Below are 15,076 nucleotides of genomic sequence, written 5' to 3' on the forward strand. Positions count from 1 at the left end.
GGACGTGAGTCTGGGTGAACTCCAGGAGTTGGTGATGGACAGGGAGGCCTGGCGTGCTGCGATTCATGGGGTGGCAAAGAGTCGGACACAACTGAGCGACTGAACTGAACTGAACCCTTCCTTAGAAATCCCACTGTTGGCACCCTGTACTTTTGCTCCCAAAGGTTGTGTAGTTGTTTCTCTGATTAGATATACTCTTTGTAGCATTAAACTAAGAGTGACTCAAAGGTATGTTTTTTCTTCATTTTGTGGCTCTGTTACTTCATTAATCATACTCCCTGAGACACTATAAATTAAATGATGATAATTTATAGATTAGTGTATTAAAAGATACATAAGATGACCCTCTGTGATAATTTTAACAGTAGCAGTGCTTTTCATTTGCATAGTGCTTTGTATATTTTGAAATATCTTCATAGTCATCCTTGCATTGGTCTAATTGTCTCCTATTAAAGAACAGCTCCATCTCAAATATTTTTATGACTAACGGTAGAAAGCCAATCTGTTAGACTAAACAAGTTTTCTTGTTGTGGGCTTTTCTTAATGCCTCAAAGAATGGCTTAATGAGAGGAGTGGAAAGTCACTGTTCCTACTCTGTTAATATATTGGCCCTTTTTGTCTTCTAAGTACTGTTACAGATTTTTAAAAAATGTATGGCATCCCTCACTCCTGTACACTTTTTTGTCTTACTCACCCTTTTCACTCACCTGTCTAACCATTAACCTTTTTAAAAAAAAACAATGTAGTGCCCTATAGAATATAATTTTTAAATGTCTCCTGAGAAAATCTAACCAGAAACCCTTGGACGTGATGCCATAACTTTCTATGAATAATTTTATTTTACAGCATGACTTTTCTTACATGAATTCCTCACATTTTAAGTGAGAGAGCTCAATAAAAATCTGCTTAGGAAAATTATTCAGACTTTCTGGAGATTTAGGCAGGCTTTTTACTTATTTCAGAATATGACTTCCCCCCCATAATCAAGCATCTAAATGGGTCTTAAACGGGAAGTATTGCTTGTTAGAAAGAATTTTATTTCTTGGTGAAAGACAAAAAGTCTTTTTTAAAAACTTCTAAACCTAATGACTAACATTTTTTATGGTGCATTACAAAATGCTTCTATTTCCATGACATCATTTGATCCCCACAGCAATCTTGTAATGGAGGCGATTCTGTGTTCTTCATCTTATGTATGTACTGAGACGCTAAAAGCGGTGACTGGTCACACAGCTGGTAAACTGAGATCAGTGTTAGACCCAGGTCTTTGGACATCAAATTGTAGACTTCTATTTATTCCCTATGATCTGTTTATAGGCTGGACTCTTGCTTTTCCTGGCCAATAAGTAAAGGGATAGATAACCAAGAAGAGAATCAGAATATTACAGTTGTAAAGGGGGTTGGTTAAGACCCTTCATTTCCCTATCTGCTTAAAGAGGTTAAGTGATTTCTCTCAGGTCATTTTCTAATTAGTGGCTGAGCTGGGAGGAGAACCTAGAAAATGACATCAAAGACGTGAATTACATGTGTCTTTTGAAACCACATGTCTTTTATCAAATGCTTAAATATGTCTCATGGAAACTCGGGCTTCTTTGAACATAACTTGAATTAGGGCATTCTTGTGAGCTCTCTGAGAGGGCTCAGACCCAGGCCTTTCATCTCTGTGTCTAGCATTTTGTAAATGCTGAGAAATGCTTATTGGTTGTAGTAAAATGTTAATTTCTGGTACATAATTCCAAAGCAATACTTAGATAATATGTTGTTGTCAGGGCTATTATTTTCTCAACAATGGAGACAGACACTCAAATACTCAAATTTAAGTATTAGATAATGCAAAGAGGATCTGAGTTTTGATCAGACATTGATTTAGGTTTTACTTTTTGTTCAGTTCCATATATTTGTTTGAGTGTGCACAGAGTTTAAACAGGAAAATTATCCAAGTTGTGCTGTGTTATGACTTTTTATCTGAAAAGTACAGTTTTTAAAATACTATTACAATGCATGTCATAATAACATGGTCATTGTTCAAGTCATAATTTTATCATTTTATATCCATTTGTTGTCTTCATATTTGCAGATTTATTCCATAGATGAAGATGAAAAATTAACACCTAGCTTGGAAATCATCTTACCTCGTGATTTGGCAGATGGATTTGTGAATAATAAGCGAGAAAGCTACAGATTTAAGTAAGCTTTCCTTTTTTTCATCTTCAGTTCTGTTTTACTATTGAAGTAACTCTTGTCCTGCTTTAATATCCACTGTGAAATCCTTGGTATCATTTCTTGGGGAGAATGTAGTACAGTTCTCTGTCTTATCTAATAAATAGAATTCAAGTTGTCTTTTCACTGCTGTGCCCAGAATTAAAAAGGGGGTATATTTCTGTATCCAACAGGATATCCTAAGATCCTACTCTTTTTTTTTTTTTAATTACATCTGTTTATCAAGTGTTATCTTTTTCCTTCTTGGCCCATTTATAGGACGTTCAATGCATGACTAAAATTTATTAAAGATGACAACTTAAGGAACAATCTGTATGCTGAATAGGTTAATAACCTAAAAGGCATAATGACCTCACCTGGGCATATGTACACTCTGTACCTGTACTGTCTGTTGTACCAGCCACTCGCCACGTGTAGCTCTTAAGCACTTGAAATGGAGCTGGTCTGAATTGAGATGTGCTGTGAGTATGAGACATATCAAGGGTTTTTGAAAGATTACTATGAAATAAAGAATATAAAAAAGCTCAATAATTCTTTTCATATTAACTACACAGTAAAGTGAAAACATATTGAATATATTGTGCTAAAATATATTATTAGATTTCATTTCACCTGTTTCACTTCAGTTCAACAATGTGGCTAGTAAAAATGTTAAATATATCCTCGTATTTATGGGTCGCATTTTATTTCTCTGGCACAGTGCTGAACTGCAAGATGCAAGCAACACTCAGCCACTCCTGGATTGTCATCTGTGCCTTTGGGCCAAATACTCTCCTAGTAGGCAGGCCTTACATTTGGAGATCATGGCTGTTCCATACTGTCTTTACTCTCCAGATGGCATAATTTCTTTTAATCCACACTTTTAATTTCTGGAGAAGTTTGAGCTCAAGTTAAACCCATATTTAATCTCTGGGCCAAATGAGAAGGGAATGGCTACCCACTCCAGTATTCTTGCCTGGAAATTTTCATGGACAGAGGAGCCTGGCGAGCTACAATCCATAGCATCACAAATAGTCGGAGACAACTGAGCGACTCTGTGTGGTCCTGCTGAAGGCATCCTAATTGCTCTCTTGTGTTCTAGGATGTTCTGCATGGGCCTTAATTTGAGACTGTTCCTGCCCTTGTGCATGGATGGAACCACCTCAGATATTTTTTGTGTGTTTCTCTCTCTCTACTTCTTATTTCTCCTCCCTCCTCGTTATGATGGTGATGATGATGATGACTTTGTCTCATAAAGATTCTCTTTGGTCTTCACAACTCCTCCCATTATGTCTGTCATGGTTATCTCTCCCACCACCTCCAGCCCATCTTTGTCTTGTGGCTCCTTTTACAGTAAGCACAGCAGAAGGACTAGCCCAGGGTTGCATGGTGAGGTAGGTCTAACCTTGTCTTTGTGGCTCCTCATTGCCTTGTATTCTGTCCCTTAAGGAGTAGCCTTGTAATACATGACTTACTTTTCTGAAGGTGGCATTCTCCCACTGGTATAAGCATACTACATACCTTACTAGCTATGACTTAATGACAACTGGGCTAGGCCTGTCTCCACAAAGCCACAGTTTCCTAAAACATTGTGTTCAGCTTGATTCTGTTTGATGGCTAAGAAACAATTGGCCATGTCCCTATCTTTTAAGAAGGCAATGGCACCCCACTCCAGTACTCTTGCCTGGAAAATCCCATGGATGGAGGAGCCTGGAAGGCTGCAGTCCATGGGGTTGCTAAGAGTCGGACATGACTGAGCGACTTCACTTTCACTTTTCCCTTTCATGCATTGGAGAAGGAAATGGCAACCCACTCCAGTATTCTTGCCTGGAAAATCCCAGGGACAGGGGAGCCTGGTGGGTTGCCGTCTTATGGGGTCGCACAGAGTCGGACACGACTGAAGCGACTTAGCAGCAGCAGCAGCAGCAGCTATCTTTTGGCCATTTCCAAAGTATGCTGTGTGTTATGCAGATATAAACAGTATATTTGCACATACGCTTATTGAAAAAGTGCTGTTTGCTTATTATTTTTAAATCTCTTGATCATTCTTTGTAAACCTCTGAATTAAAAATCTTTATTTTATTTGATGTAATAAAGTAAGATTTATTTTCATAGAAAGATATCTGATTACATTGCTGAATGAATTAAATTCAGTTATAAATACAGAGTGTGTAGTATGATCCATATACATAAAATAAAATTAAATTTAGAAAAGTAAAATTAAGGGATTTTTTTTCTTCATGAGCTTCCCAAAATCCACTGAGCTTTCCAATTTCCATTATGTTATCCCCACAAGTCAGAGAATAGGAAGAACTTTCAATTTGTGTCACCTATAGGATGATAGAAACAAAAAATATTGGCTTTAGTATTTTAAATAAAGAAATTAGTAAATTATGTATGTTCAGAGATAAAATATTTAAGCATCTTAAATGCTGTTTTCACCCAAGAAAATTCATGCAGTCGGTAAATCTTTATTACCCATCCACTGTGTGCTGTTTTAGTGGCTGGGAATACAGCAAGGAATGCACCAAACTTTTGCTCTCAGGTACTTGCATTTTAGTGGGAAAAGATGAACAGGGAGTGTGTGTATGTCAGAAAGTTTTGAGTGCTATTGAGGAAAATACGGTAAGGAAAGGCGAATGAAGATTGCTGGGATGAGGGCAGCAAACTGGAGGCATGGCTGCAGTTTTTCACAGGGGCTTCAGGGAAGGTGAACATTTTAACAGAAACTTGAAGGAAGTAAGGAAACCAGACACTTTGCTGTGTGAGGGATGGGAATTCCAGGATCAGGACAGAGCAAGAATGGAGTTCCTGGGATGAGAGAGTGCCTGGCTTGCTTGAAGAAGCACAAGGAATGTGTGTGGCTAGAAGACAGTGAGCAAGAGGGCCGGAGGGAGACGAAGGCTAAGGAATAACAGAGTGGCCAGGTCCTTTGGAGCTTTTCCTGAAGTGCTCAGGGAAGGTAATGGAGGGTTGTGAACAGAATAATAGACTAATTTCACTTATGGTTTAGCAGGATCATTCTTGCCAATGTGTAGATAATGGACTGAAAGGGGGCCAAGGGAGACCAGGCAAGAAACTATGGTTGCTTGGGCCAGAGTAGTAGCTAGTGGAAATGTTGAGAAGTAATTGGGTTCTTCTGGCTGTATTTTGAAGGTCAGACTAGCAGAGTTTGCTGATGGGTTGGATACAGAGTACAATGGAAAGAGAGGAGTCAAGCATATATTCTAAGGTTTTGGACTGAACTTTGAAAAAAGTGGAGTTGGCACTTACTAGGATGGAGAAGACAAGAAGAAGCCAGTTTGGGATGAGAAGAAATCAGCATGTACCACATTTGAAATGGAGTATGGGCTTCCCTTGTAGCTCAGTCGGTAAAGAATCTGCATGCAATGCAGGAAACCCGGGTTCGATCCTTGGGTTGGGAAGATGCCCTGGAGAAGGAAATGGCAACCCACTCCAGTATCCTTGCCTGGAAAATCTCATGGACTAAGGACTGAGGAGCCTGGTGGGCTGCGGTCCATCGGGTCACAAAGAGTCGGGCACGACTGGGTGACTAACACTGTAGGGAAAACTTAACACAATCTTCCAATCCTAAAGGAGGGCAATGCCAAAGAATCTTCAAACTACCACACAACTGCACTCATTTCACATGCTAGCAAAGTAATGCTCAAAATTCTTCAAGCCAGTCTTCAACAGTATGTGAACCAAGAACTTCCAGATGTACAAGCTGGATTTAGAAAAGGTAGAAGAACCAGAGATCAAATTGCCAATGTCCGTTGCACTATAGAAAAAGCTAGAGAATTCTGGAAAACCATCTACTTCTGCTTCATTGACTATGCTAAAGCCTTTGACTGTGTAGATCACAACAAACTGTGGAAAATTCTTAAAGAGAAGGGACTACCATACCACCTTACCTGCCTCCTGAGAAACCTGTATGTAGGTCAAGAAGCAACAGTTAGAACTGGACGTGGACAATGGACTGGTTCAAAATTGGGAAAGGAGTATGTCAAGGCTATTTGTCACCCTGCTTATTTAACTTATATGCAGAGTACATCATGTGAAATTCTGGGCTGGATGAAGCACAAGCTAGAATCAAGACAGTGGGGAGAAATATCAATAACTTCAGATATGCAGATGACACCACCTGCAGAAAGTGAAGAGGAATTAAGAGCCTCTTGATGAAGGAAGGTGAAAGAGGAGAGTGAAAAAGCTGGCTTGAAACTCAACATTCAAAAAATGAAGATCATGGCATCTGGTCCTATCACTTTATGGCAACTAGATGGGGAAACAGTGGAAACAGTGACAGGCTTTATTTTCTTGGGCTCCAAAATCACTGCAGATGGTGACTGCAGCCATGAAATTAAAAGACGGTTACTCCTTGGAAGAAAAGCTATGACAAACCTATTAAAAAGCAGAGACGTTACTTTGCCTACAAAGGTCCATATAGTCAAAGCTATGGTTTTTCCAGTAGTTATGTATGAATGTGAGAGCTGGGCAATAAAAAAGGCTGAGCACTGAAGAACTGATGCTTTCAAACTGTGGTGCTGGAGAAAACTCTTGAGATTCCCTTGGACAGCAAGGAGATCAAACCAGTCACTCCTAAGGGAAGTCAACCCTGAATATCCACTGGAAGGACTGATGCTGAAACTGAAGCTCCAAAACTTTGGCTACGTGTTACAAAGAGCAGGCTCAGTGAAAAAGACCCTAATGTTAGGAAAGATTGAAGGCAGGAAAGGGGACAACAGAGGATGAAATGGTGAATGGCATCACCTACTCAATAGACACTAGTTTGAGCAAGCTCTGGGAGATAGTGAAGGATAGGGAAGCCTGGTGTGCTGCAGTCTATAGGGCCACAAAGAGTTGGACATGACTGAGCAACTGAACAACAGCAATAACATGACCTCCTAATAAATTAAAGGACTGCTTGGAATCAGGAAACTTAAGTTATATCTCAAGACACACGATAGATTAGCTCCAGGACCAAAAGTAAATTGCTTTATCTCTCCAAGTCTCAGTTTCTTCTTCTGGAAAGGATTAGATTAAACCTCTTAAACTCTATGATTTTATTTTGCTTTTTAGTGGCTTTCAGAAGACAGCTGATCATAATGAATTTCCAGATTGTTGTACAACTCTGTTATATAAAAGAAGATGTTTGAGAGTGGTTATATTTGATGTTTAATGCACAATGTATGATTTATTGAACCTCCTCCCATCTCTTTGGTTTACACGATGTTAGATGTCATTCCCCTTCAGGAAGTGGGGCTGTGTATCTGTGTTAGTCCCTCAGTCGTGTCTGACTCTTTGCAACTCCATGGACTGTAGCCCACCAGGCTCCTCTGTCCATGGGATTCTCCAGGCAAGAATACTGGAGTGGGTTGCCGTTCCCTTCTCTAGGGGGATCTTCCCGACCCAGGGATCAAACCCAGGTGCCCTGCATTGCAGGCAGATTGTTTACCATCTGAGCCACCAGGGAAGTGTAAGGAAGTAGGCTTGGGAATGACTAATTCATTTACTCAGTCATCACCAACTTGGTAAAAGAATCAAAACAGCCTCAGAAACATCATCATCACCGAAAAGCGCCACTGGGTCTGTGCTCAGACATCACAGTGGGCAGTTCTCCAAAGAGCACTTGAGCAGCGGCATTATCTCAATATTCGTATCTGAAGCCCTCAAACACCTTTGGGGTCTTGAGGAGTGTTCTGGGCACACTCAGTAAATATTGCTAAATTATAATCCTGTCTGCTAAATGAGTACCCAGAGCACCTTACAATCTCTCTTTATATACAGTTTCATTATTTGCTTCTTCAAAAGGGTGGTTGTTATGGTATAGGAATCTTTTGAAATGAATGTTGTTGAAAGACAGTGAAATTCATTCCATTTTATATTTCCAACCCAGCTCCAGACATCCTTCTGAACTCCTTAGTAGTGAAAACAAACCTACATTTCATGTCATCTCTACTTTAATTGAACTGGTGCCCAATTCATTGGTGTGGGCAGACACACACACCACTTTGAAAGCTGCTTAGGACGTGTATGTTTCAAAGGCTTTGCTCTAAAATCCTCCCCCTCCCAATTTTTATTTCGAAAACTTTTAACTATGCAGAAGAAGTGGAGGAATAATGCAATCAAACCTCCTCTACCCTTTGTGGGAGAGTCACCAATTTATTAACGTTTTGCCCTGTCCACTTATATTCCCTCTCTCTCTGTCTCTCCGCTTTCTCCTTGCCTTTTCCCTGCTTCTCACCTTTCCTTCCCCCATTTGTCTTGCTGTCTCTTTCTTCATGATGTTTGGAATGGGGCCCATACTTGCTGGTAGTGCGTAAACACTGTATAAGGATGGGTTGAGCATCTTCCTGGGGCTTCCCTGGTGGCTCAGATGGTAAAGGATCCACCTGCCGTGCAGGAGACCTGGGTTCAGTTCCTGGGTTGGGAGGATCCCCTGGAAGAGGGCATGGCAACCCACTCCAGTATTCTTGCCTGGAGAATCTGCATGGACAGAAGGGCCTGACAGGCTACAGTCCATGGGGTCGCAAAGAGTCAGACACAACTAAGTGACTAAGCACACACAGCACAGCGCCTCCTCCCGGTGTTGGCAGTGCTCATGATCCTGTCCTAAGCTAAGGTAATAAGAGTGCAGTGGACACCATCCTATCTCCCCGGTCCCCTTAGCTGTGCCAGTCACATCAAGATTTCCTTTACAATGCAGCTCTATTTTAACTTACTGTTTGACTTTTGACTTTGAGCAACAAAATGAAATAAACTATCCTGAGAATTAAGTAGCTGATCCTAGGATGCGGTAACTAATGGAAAATAAACCTCAACTCAAGACATTAAAACTGAGTTCAATGATCATGCATTTCACAGCTGCGTCTTTCTCTTGCAGGTCAGACATCAGAAGTTCTTTGGCTGTTTACGTCCTGTTCTTGGGTTTCCATTTCATGCACTTAATCTCGATCTGAATTTGATGCCAATTGCAGACACTGTCCCTCTTGAGAGCTAAAAAACACACAGTTTATTATTTGGTTCAAAGCTGCTGCAGTTTTTCAGAAGGATTTATTGTGCAGATCTTGTCAAAGCAATACTGTTTACTCACCATTTGTATACAGGGGTACAAGAGCTCAGTGTGTTTGGGGCTACAGGGCAAACATTGTGTTAGGTTAGGTAAGCCTAGTGATGTAAATATGGGGTAATTTACAGAGCTTTTAGGATGAAAAAAATGGATTAATCCAATAGGGTTTGAAGGCTCAGCTTTTAAATAATTACTGTTTTCACATTTGCAGATTTCAAAGGATTTTTGATCAGGATGCAAAGCAGGAGACCATTTTTGAAAACATTGCCAAACCAGTTGCTGAGAGGTAGGATTTCCTATATTTTGTTCAGTGGGTTAGTGGTTTTTCATCTTGCCTTCAATTCTCAGATAATTGTGGTAATGCACTTCAGTCTATCAATTATATACTCAGGCTGCAGGGCATGTGATGATGGCAGCGCTAATACTTTCTCTTCTCACAGCTTGTTTGTTTTAGATTTAGATACTGAGCCTCAAAACAAACTGATCAGATGGATAGAAGAGCTATTACTACTCCCATTTTGAAAGATATGTAAATCTCCGAGGATTGGAGAGACTAAGTAGCACTGCTCAGGGCTGGTAGCTAGTGGTGGCAGAGTCCTAGATGGTTGTCTAACTGTTAGGTCCAGTGCTGTTTGCTCAGGACAATATTTCACACCTATGGTTAGATGGATGAAGGACTGTGACACCTGGAAGGCCTAATTCTGATTGACCCAGCTCTGCTGCTGCTGCTGCTAAGTCGCTTCAGTCGTGTCCGACTCTGTGCGTCCCCACAGACGGCAGCCCACCAGGCTCCAGCATCCCTGGGATTCTCCAGGCAAGAACACTGGAGTGGGTTGCCATTTCCTTCTCCAATGCATGAAAGTGAAAAGTGAAAGTGAAGTCGCTCAGTTGTGTCCGACTCTTCAAGACCCCATGGACTGCAGCCTACCAGACTCCTCCGTCCTTGGGATTCTCCAGGCAGGAGTACTGGAGTGGGGTGCCATTGCCTTTTCCAGACCCAACTCTACCTCAGGGTAATAACTCTATTTCAAAACTTGGCTCTTCACTTAGGTCCCTTTTGTTTCTGCATATCCAGGTAGTTGTGGGCTGCTGGCTACTAAAACCAAACTCACCTGAGAATAAATAATTCTGAATAAATCAGAGTGCCATTTTATTAATATATGTTGGTGAAGTCTCCTTGGTACTAGATGCTCAAGTCCTTAGATAAGCACCTTCTCCTATAGGGAGTCTATATGGGAAATTACTACTAATAAGGTGGCTTTCAGCTCCTGAAATTACTGGGTGATTTTAATGATCTAAGTATCCCCAGATACTTCTATCTTTATGACTAGAATGAAAAATACTTCTGCTGAACAAACTCATTTTTCAAGTCTACTGATCAGTGCATTCTCAACCACAACCTTGCCGAAAATGTATCAACACATATTGTCTCCAAAGTACCTGTTTCATGAATACTACTCAAACCATGCCCTTCTCTCTTTTTTTCCCCCCCAGCTTTATCGAGATATAATTGACATATGACATTGTGTAAGTTTAAGGTATATGTGTTGCTTTGACACATTTATAAATGATGTCACCAAAATGATTATCACCATAGTATCAGCTACCACGTCCATCTCATCACATAGTTCCCATTTCTTTTTTGTGCTAAGAACATTTCAGATTTGCCCTCGTAGCAACATTTAAGTATTTGGTACATATAAGAGTATTATTAGCTACAGTCACCATGCTGTCCATTAGATCCCTGAACTTAAGCCATTCTCTTTTTATACTGTCTTCCATCACAGTTGGTAAGATATAATTGAATAGGCTTAAGCTATTTTACGGAGAAGGCAATGGCACCCCACTGCAGTACTCTTGTCTGGAAAATCCCATGGACGGAGGAGCCTGGTAGGCTGCAGTCCATGGGGTCATCAAGAGTCGGACACGACTGAGCGACTTCACTTTCACTTTTCACTTTCATGCATTGAAGAAGGAAATGGCAACCCACTCCAGTGTTCTTGCCTGGAGAATCCCAGGGACAGGGGAGCCTGGTCGGCTTCCATCTATGGGGTCGCACAGAGTCGGACACGACTGAAGCGACTCAGCAGCAGCAGCAGCAGCTATTTTAGTTGTAGTCACAGTCCAGTAGCATCTCTCTAAATTCAGGTCTCCTTGACTGGGTGTCGTCTATTTTTAAAATTCTGTTCTTTTTAGTAATGTTTCAGTTTGTGTCATTTTTCAGGTAGCTCATCTCGTGTGTTTTATTTTGTGATGTCCCAGTGTCTTGTGGGAAAGGGACATCAGTTTGTGTTTCCTGGATGTCTATTTATTGCCCCCCATTACTGACTCCCTCTCCCATCTTGAGCCCACTTCCCACTCTGGCTCCTGCTGTGCCCTCTGCCTGGAATTCTCTTCCTTCAGAAATCTGCCTAGTTGCTTTCTGAGCTCTTTTGAGGCCTTTGCTCGTGTATCCCCTTCTCAGTCAGGCCATCTGTTCTTAGTACCCAACTTGAAACTGTGTTCCCTGTCACCCTTCCCTATATATTTGCTTTAGCATCTGACATACTATATAGTTTCCTTACTAGTTTTTTTTTTTTTTTGCTTGTCAGCCTTCTACCAGAACAAAAGCTCCATGAAGGCTGGGGATTTATTTGTCTTGTTCATGACTTGACAGAGATACCCGACTTGATGATGACAAGATCTCAGGGCTTTGTTATCCAGGATGCTCAAGTTGTTATAGAGGTTGCTCAAGTGAATTATATCATTTATCAATAGGAAACATTCCTCATTGTCCTTTTTAATACTTTTCTTCTTGTATCCCAATTTTCCTGAAACCGTTTTTGCTGGTTTTTTTTTTCCCCCCCTGTTGGGCTTTATCTAGTTTCTCTGTCTCAAGCTCTTCACTCAGCTTCCCTGGGTCATTTCGTTTTTAAATATAGGTCTGGTGAATAAAATATAGCAGACCTTTGCCTTCATAGCCAAATTCAGAGTCCCTGATATTTGATTAATTACTTTAACCTATTTATATTTATTATAGTTACTGTAATAGTGTTTGGAGCAATTCTTCTTCTCTATTTATTTTTTTCCCCATTTATCATACTCTCTATTTTTTCCCCTTTCTTGCTTTTTGTTTGTGCTCTTTGTTGTTTTTTGCTGCTTTATTTTCTCTCTCAAAGTGTAAACACGTCTCTGTGATTTAATTCAGATATTTAAGCTCATCTGTGCTTTTTCTCAACATCTAAACTTCTTCCCTCTTGCTTGTCTGGCCCTCTGCTGCTCGGGCAGGGCCCTTAGCACACTTTTACTTTGCCTTTCCTACTCTCCTAGCACTTTAACTGTTGAGATCTACCCATGATTCCATTCTGGGTCGTTATTTTCATGATCAACATTTACTTAAGCTTACCTGTAACTTTTATTTGTTTCTTTGCTCATCAGTGTTTCTTATACTTATGTCTGTTTCTTGGGTTCTCTTTTAGTTTTGCTGGTAATCATCATTAACAATTTTTTTAGCGAGCACTCAAGACTGAGGAGCTTTCTGAAGCTTTCATTCTCCTTCACAATTAAATGACCATTTGGCCAGGTATAGAATTCTAGGTTAAAAAATAATTTCTCTCATCACTGTGAAGACATTGCATCATTGTCTCCTTGTATGCAGTGTTGCTGAAGAGATGCCAGGGTCTATCTGGACCTTATTTCTTAGGAATTACACTTTTGTCCTAGATGTTTTTGGATTTTTTTTTCTTTTTGTATTCTCTATCACCTCCCTTTTAAATTAATAACTTTTACAATTTTATTTTTTCATTTGTAGGAAATGAAAAAAAAAGGTATATTCTTGTTTATTGGTGTGATGTCCTTTCTCCTTCCGAAGAAAAATAGCATCTTTTCTTGGAAACACTGGCTTTTCTTTCTACATGCAGTTTCTCTGTGTGAATGTTCTTCGTTTGTAGAGTTGGTGCCTTGCTTTTCACCTACAGAATTTTCTCAGATGTTTGGTGATTCTCAGGGGTGGGCTCACCTCTGTCAGTTGCAAGGGCCGTCATCTGTTTGGGAACGTGGTTTCTCTTCTCCGTGGCTCCCCTCATGTCTGTGGTGAAGGAATGGTGTGTGGGCTGTGGGCAGGGTGTCCCTGAGCGGTTCTGCTGGATGTGAGAATGCTCTTTTCTCCTGGTTGTTGCTTACCACCAGGGACTCTGGTCACTGTCAGTAATCCAGGCTCTTCCTCTGCTGTAAAGTGTTCTTCAACGTTGGATGGACAGGTGGAGGCAAACTCACATCTCTCTCTGATTCATCTGCAGAGGAGGGAGTCATTAAGCAAATTAACACTGGACTAAGAACCAGGAGAATCACTATTTTCATTTCCTTTAAATATGTCATATGCAGTATGTTCATGCTTTCTGAAAACTTGAATTGTGTGACTCTGAAGTGGTAAAATACAAGGTAACAATAAAATCTCATTTATATACAATATTTGAAATAATAATTACCCCCATAAATTGAAAAAAAAATTAAAGAATTGTTTAACTTGGCAGTCCTGGTGAATGGAATCTGTGCCACTTTAGATGTTAAATGGAAATGTCTGCTCCTGATGAAGATTGGTCTCCAGGAACAAATTCCCAGCATAAATCCAGTTCATCTCCACCATGCTTTAAAGCTTCCCTATTGGGCTAACCCATTGTAGCTTAATTCTGGTTACTGAGTGCAATTGGAGCTAAATAAAATTAATCATATTTCTTTCCAAAATTCTGTAATTCAAGAATCTTACTATTTTTAGACATGCCTTTTCCTACTTAATTCAAATCAGTAATATGACTCATGACTGCAGATTTGCGGGACTGGTGGTGAGAATTCATAAAGCTTTAAACTTGTATCTTTGTGGTTATTTGCTGTTTGGCAGTCTCCACTAGGAAACACATCCCACCTCTTCTAAACTTTATTTTCCTGAAATATATCCTTTGTTGTTTAGCAACAGATAAAAACTACCTTCTGTCATATTAATTTTTGCTCACTGGTTTTGGAATAACTTTTTGGAAAGATAAATTTTAGGAAGTCCACAGATGTGTTTAGTGTGTGCTGTTGAACCATAGAAAAGAGTTTGTAGCTTTATTTGATAAGTTACCTGGGGTTATGCTTCTCAGACCGGAGTGTGTCGATCTTGGGAGTATGTGGTGCTCTACGAGGGGATACTTGAGGCCACAGACTGAACATGGCACATCATTCTGGAGTGTGAATTTTACTTAAAGATTGACTCAGAAAACTTTGAGGTCTAGACGTTTTGGAGGTTTTATCACATGCACTCGTAAATCTGCAGAATCCCAGTGTTCCAGCCAATCTTATGTTATACTTAAAAGCTTCAGATGTAGGAAATTTGTACAGTGAGTGCTTTAGGAAAAATTTGGAGATTTAGTGTTAGAGAAGAACATGATTGGACTGAAATGAATAGGGTGCACATTGCCAGGAGGACGGGTTGTGACAAAGATGTAGGTCCCCACAGTGGGCCCCACAGGATGGGTAAAGCCTCTGCATTGCAACAAGGCAGCCAGGTTGGTTTTGAAAATCTACTGTGAACCACTGCTTTTTAACCTTTGATTTCATGAATGGTGAACAATATCAAGGGCAGCCTGTCAATTTATGAGAAGAAGAGCCTGAGGGGAAAAGAAAGCTCCCAGGGTCATGACCTCAGGAAGAATGTCTGTCCACCTGTGCTCTGACTGGGTGGGAGGCCAGGGCTTGGTTTGAGGGGTTTCCTCCCAGAGCAGGTAGTCCCACCCTCCCATGGGGCCAGGGCCTAGCCCATCAGGGCTGTCATCTGTGCCCTAGAAACCAGGC

At 40.6% G+C, this 15,076-nt stretch overlaps 1 protein-coding gene across 1 annotated transcript in view; it reads left to right on the top strand.

The window, feature by feature from the left end:
- The window catches only part of LOC105005310 (kinesin-like protein KIF6), a gene marked incomplete at its 3' end in the record, with an annotated part of 93,640 nt that overhangs the window by 2,802 nt on the left and 75,762 nt on the right, over window positions 1–15,076 (top strand). Inside the window, exons 2-3 of the mRNA XM_010863258.1 lie at window positions 2,078–2,187; window positions 9,480–9,554. Of these exons, the coding sequence (XP_010861560.1) occupies window positions 2,078–2,187; window positions 9,480–9,554 (185 nt within the window). The remainder of the gene's footprint in view (window positions 1–2,077; window positions 2,188–9,479; window positions 9,555–15,076) is intronic.

This window comes from Bison bison, unplaced genomic scaffold (assembly GCF_000754665.1).
Source record: "Bison bison bison isolate TAMUID 2011002044 unplaced genomic scaffold, Bison_UMD1.0 scf7180017864487, whole genome shotgun sequence".
In the NCBI taxonomy this organism is placed as follows: domain Eukaryota; kingdom Metazoa; phylum Chordata; class Mammalia; order Artiodactyla; family Bovidae; genus Bison; species Bison bison.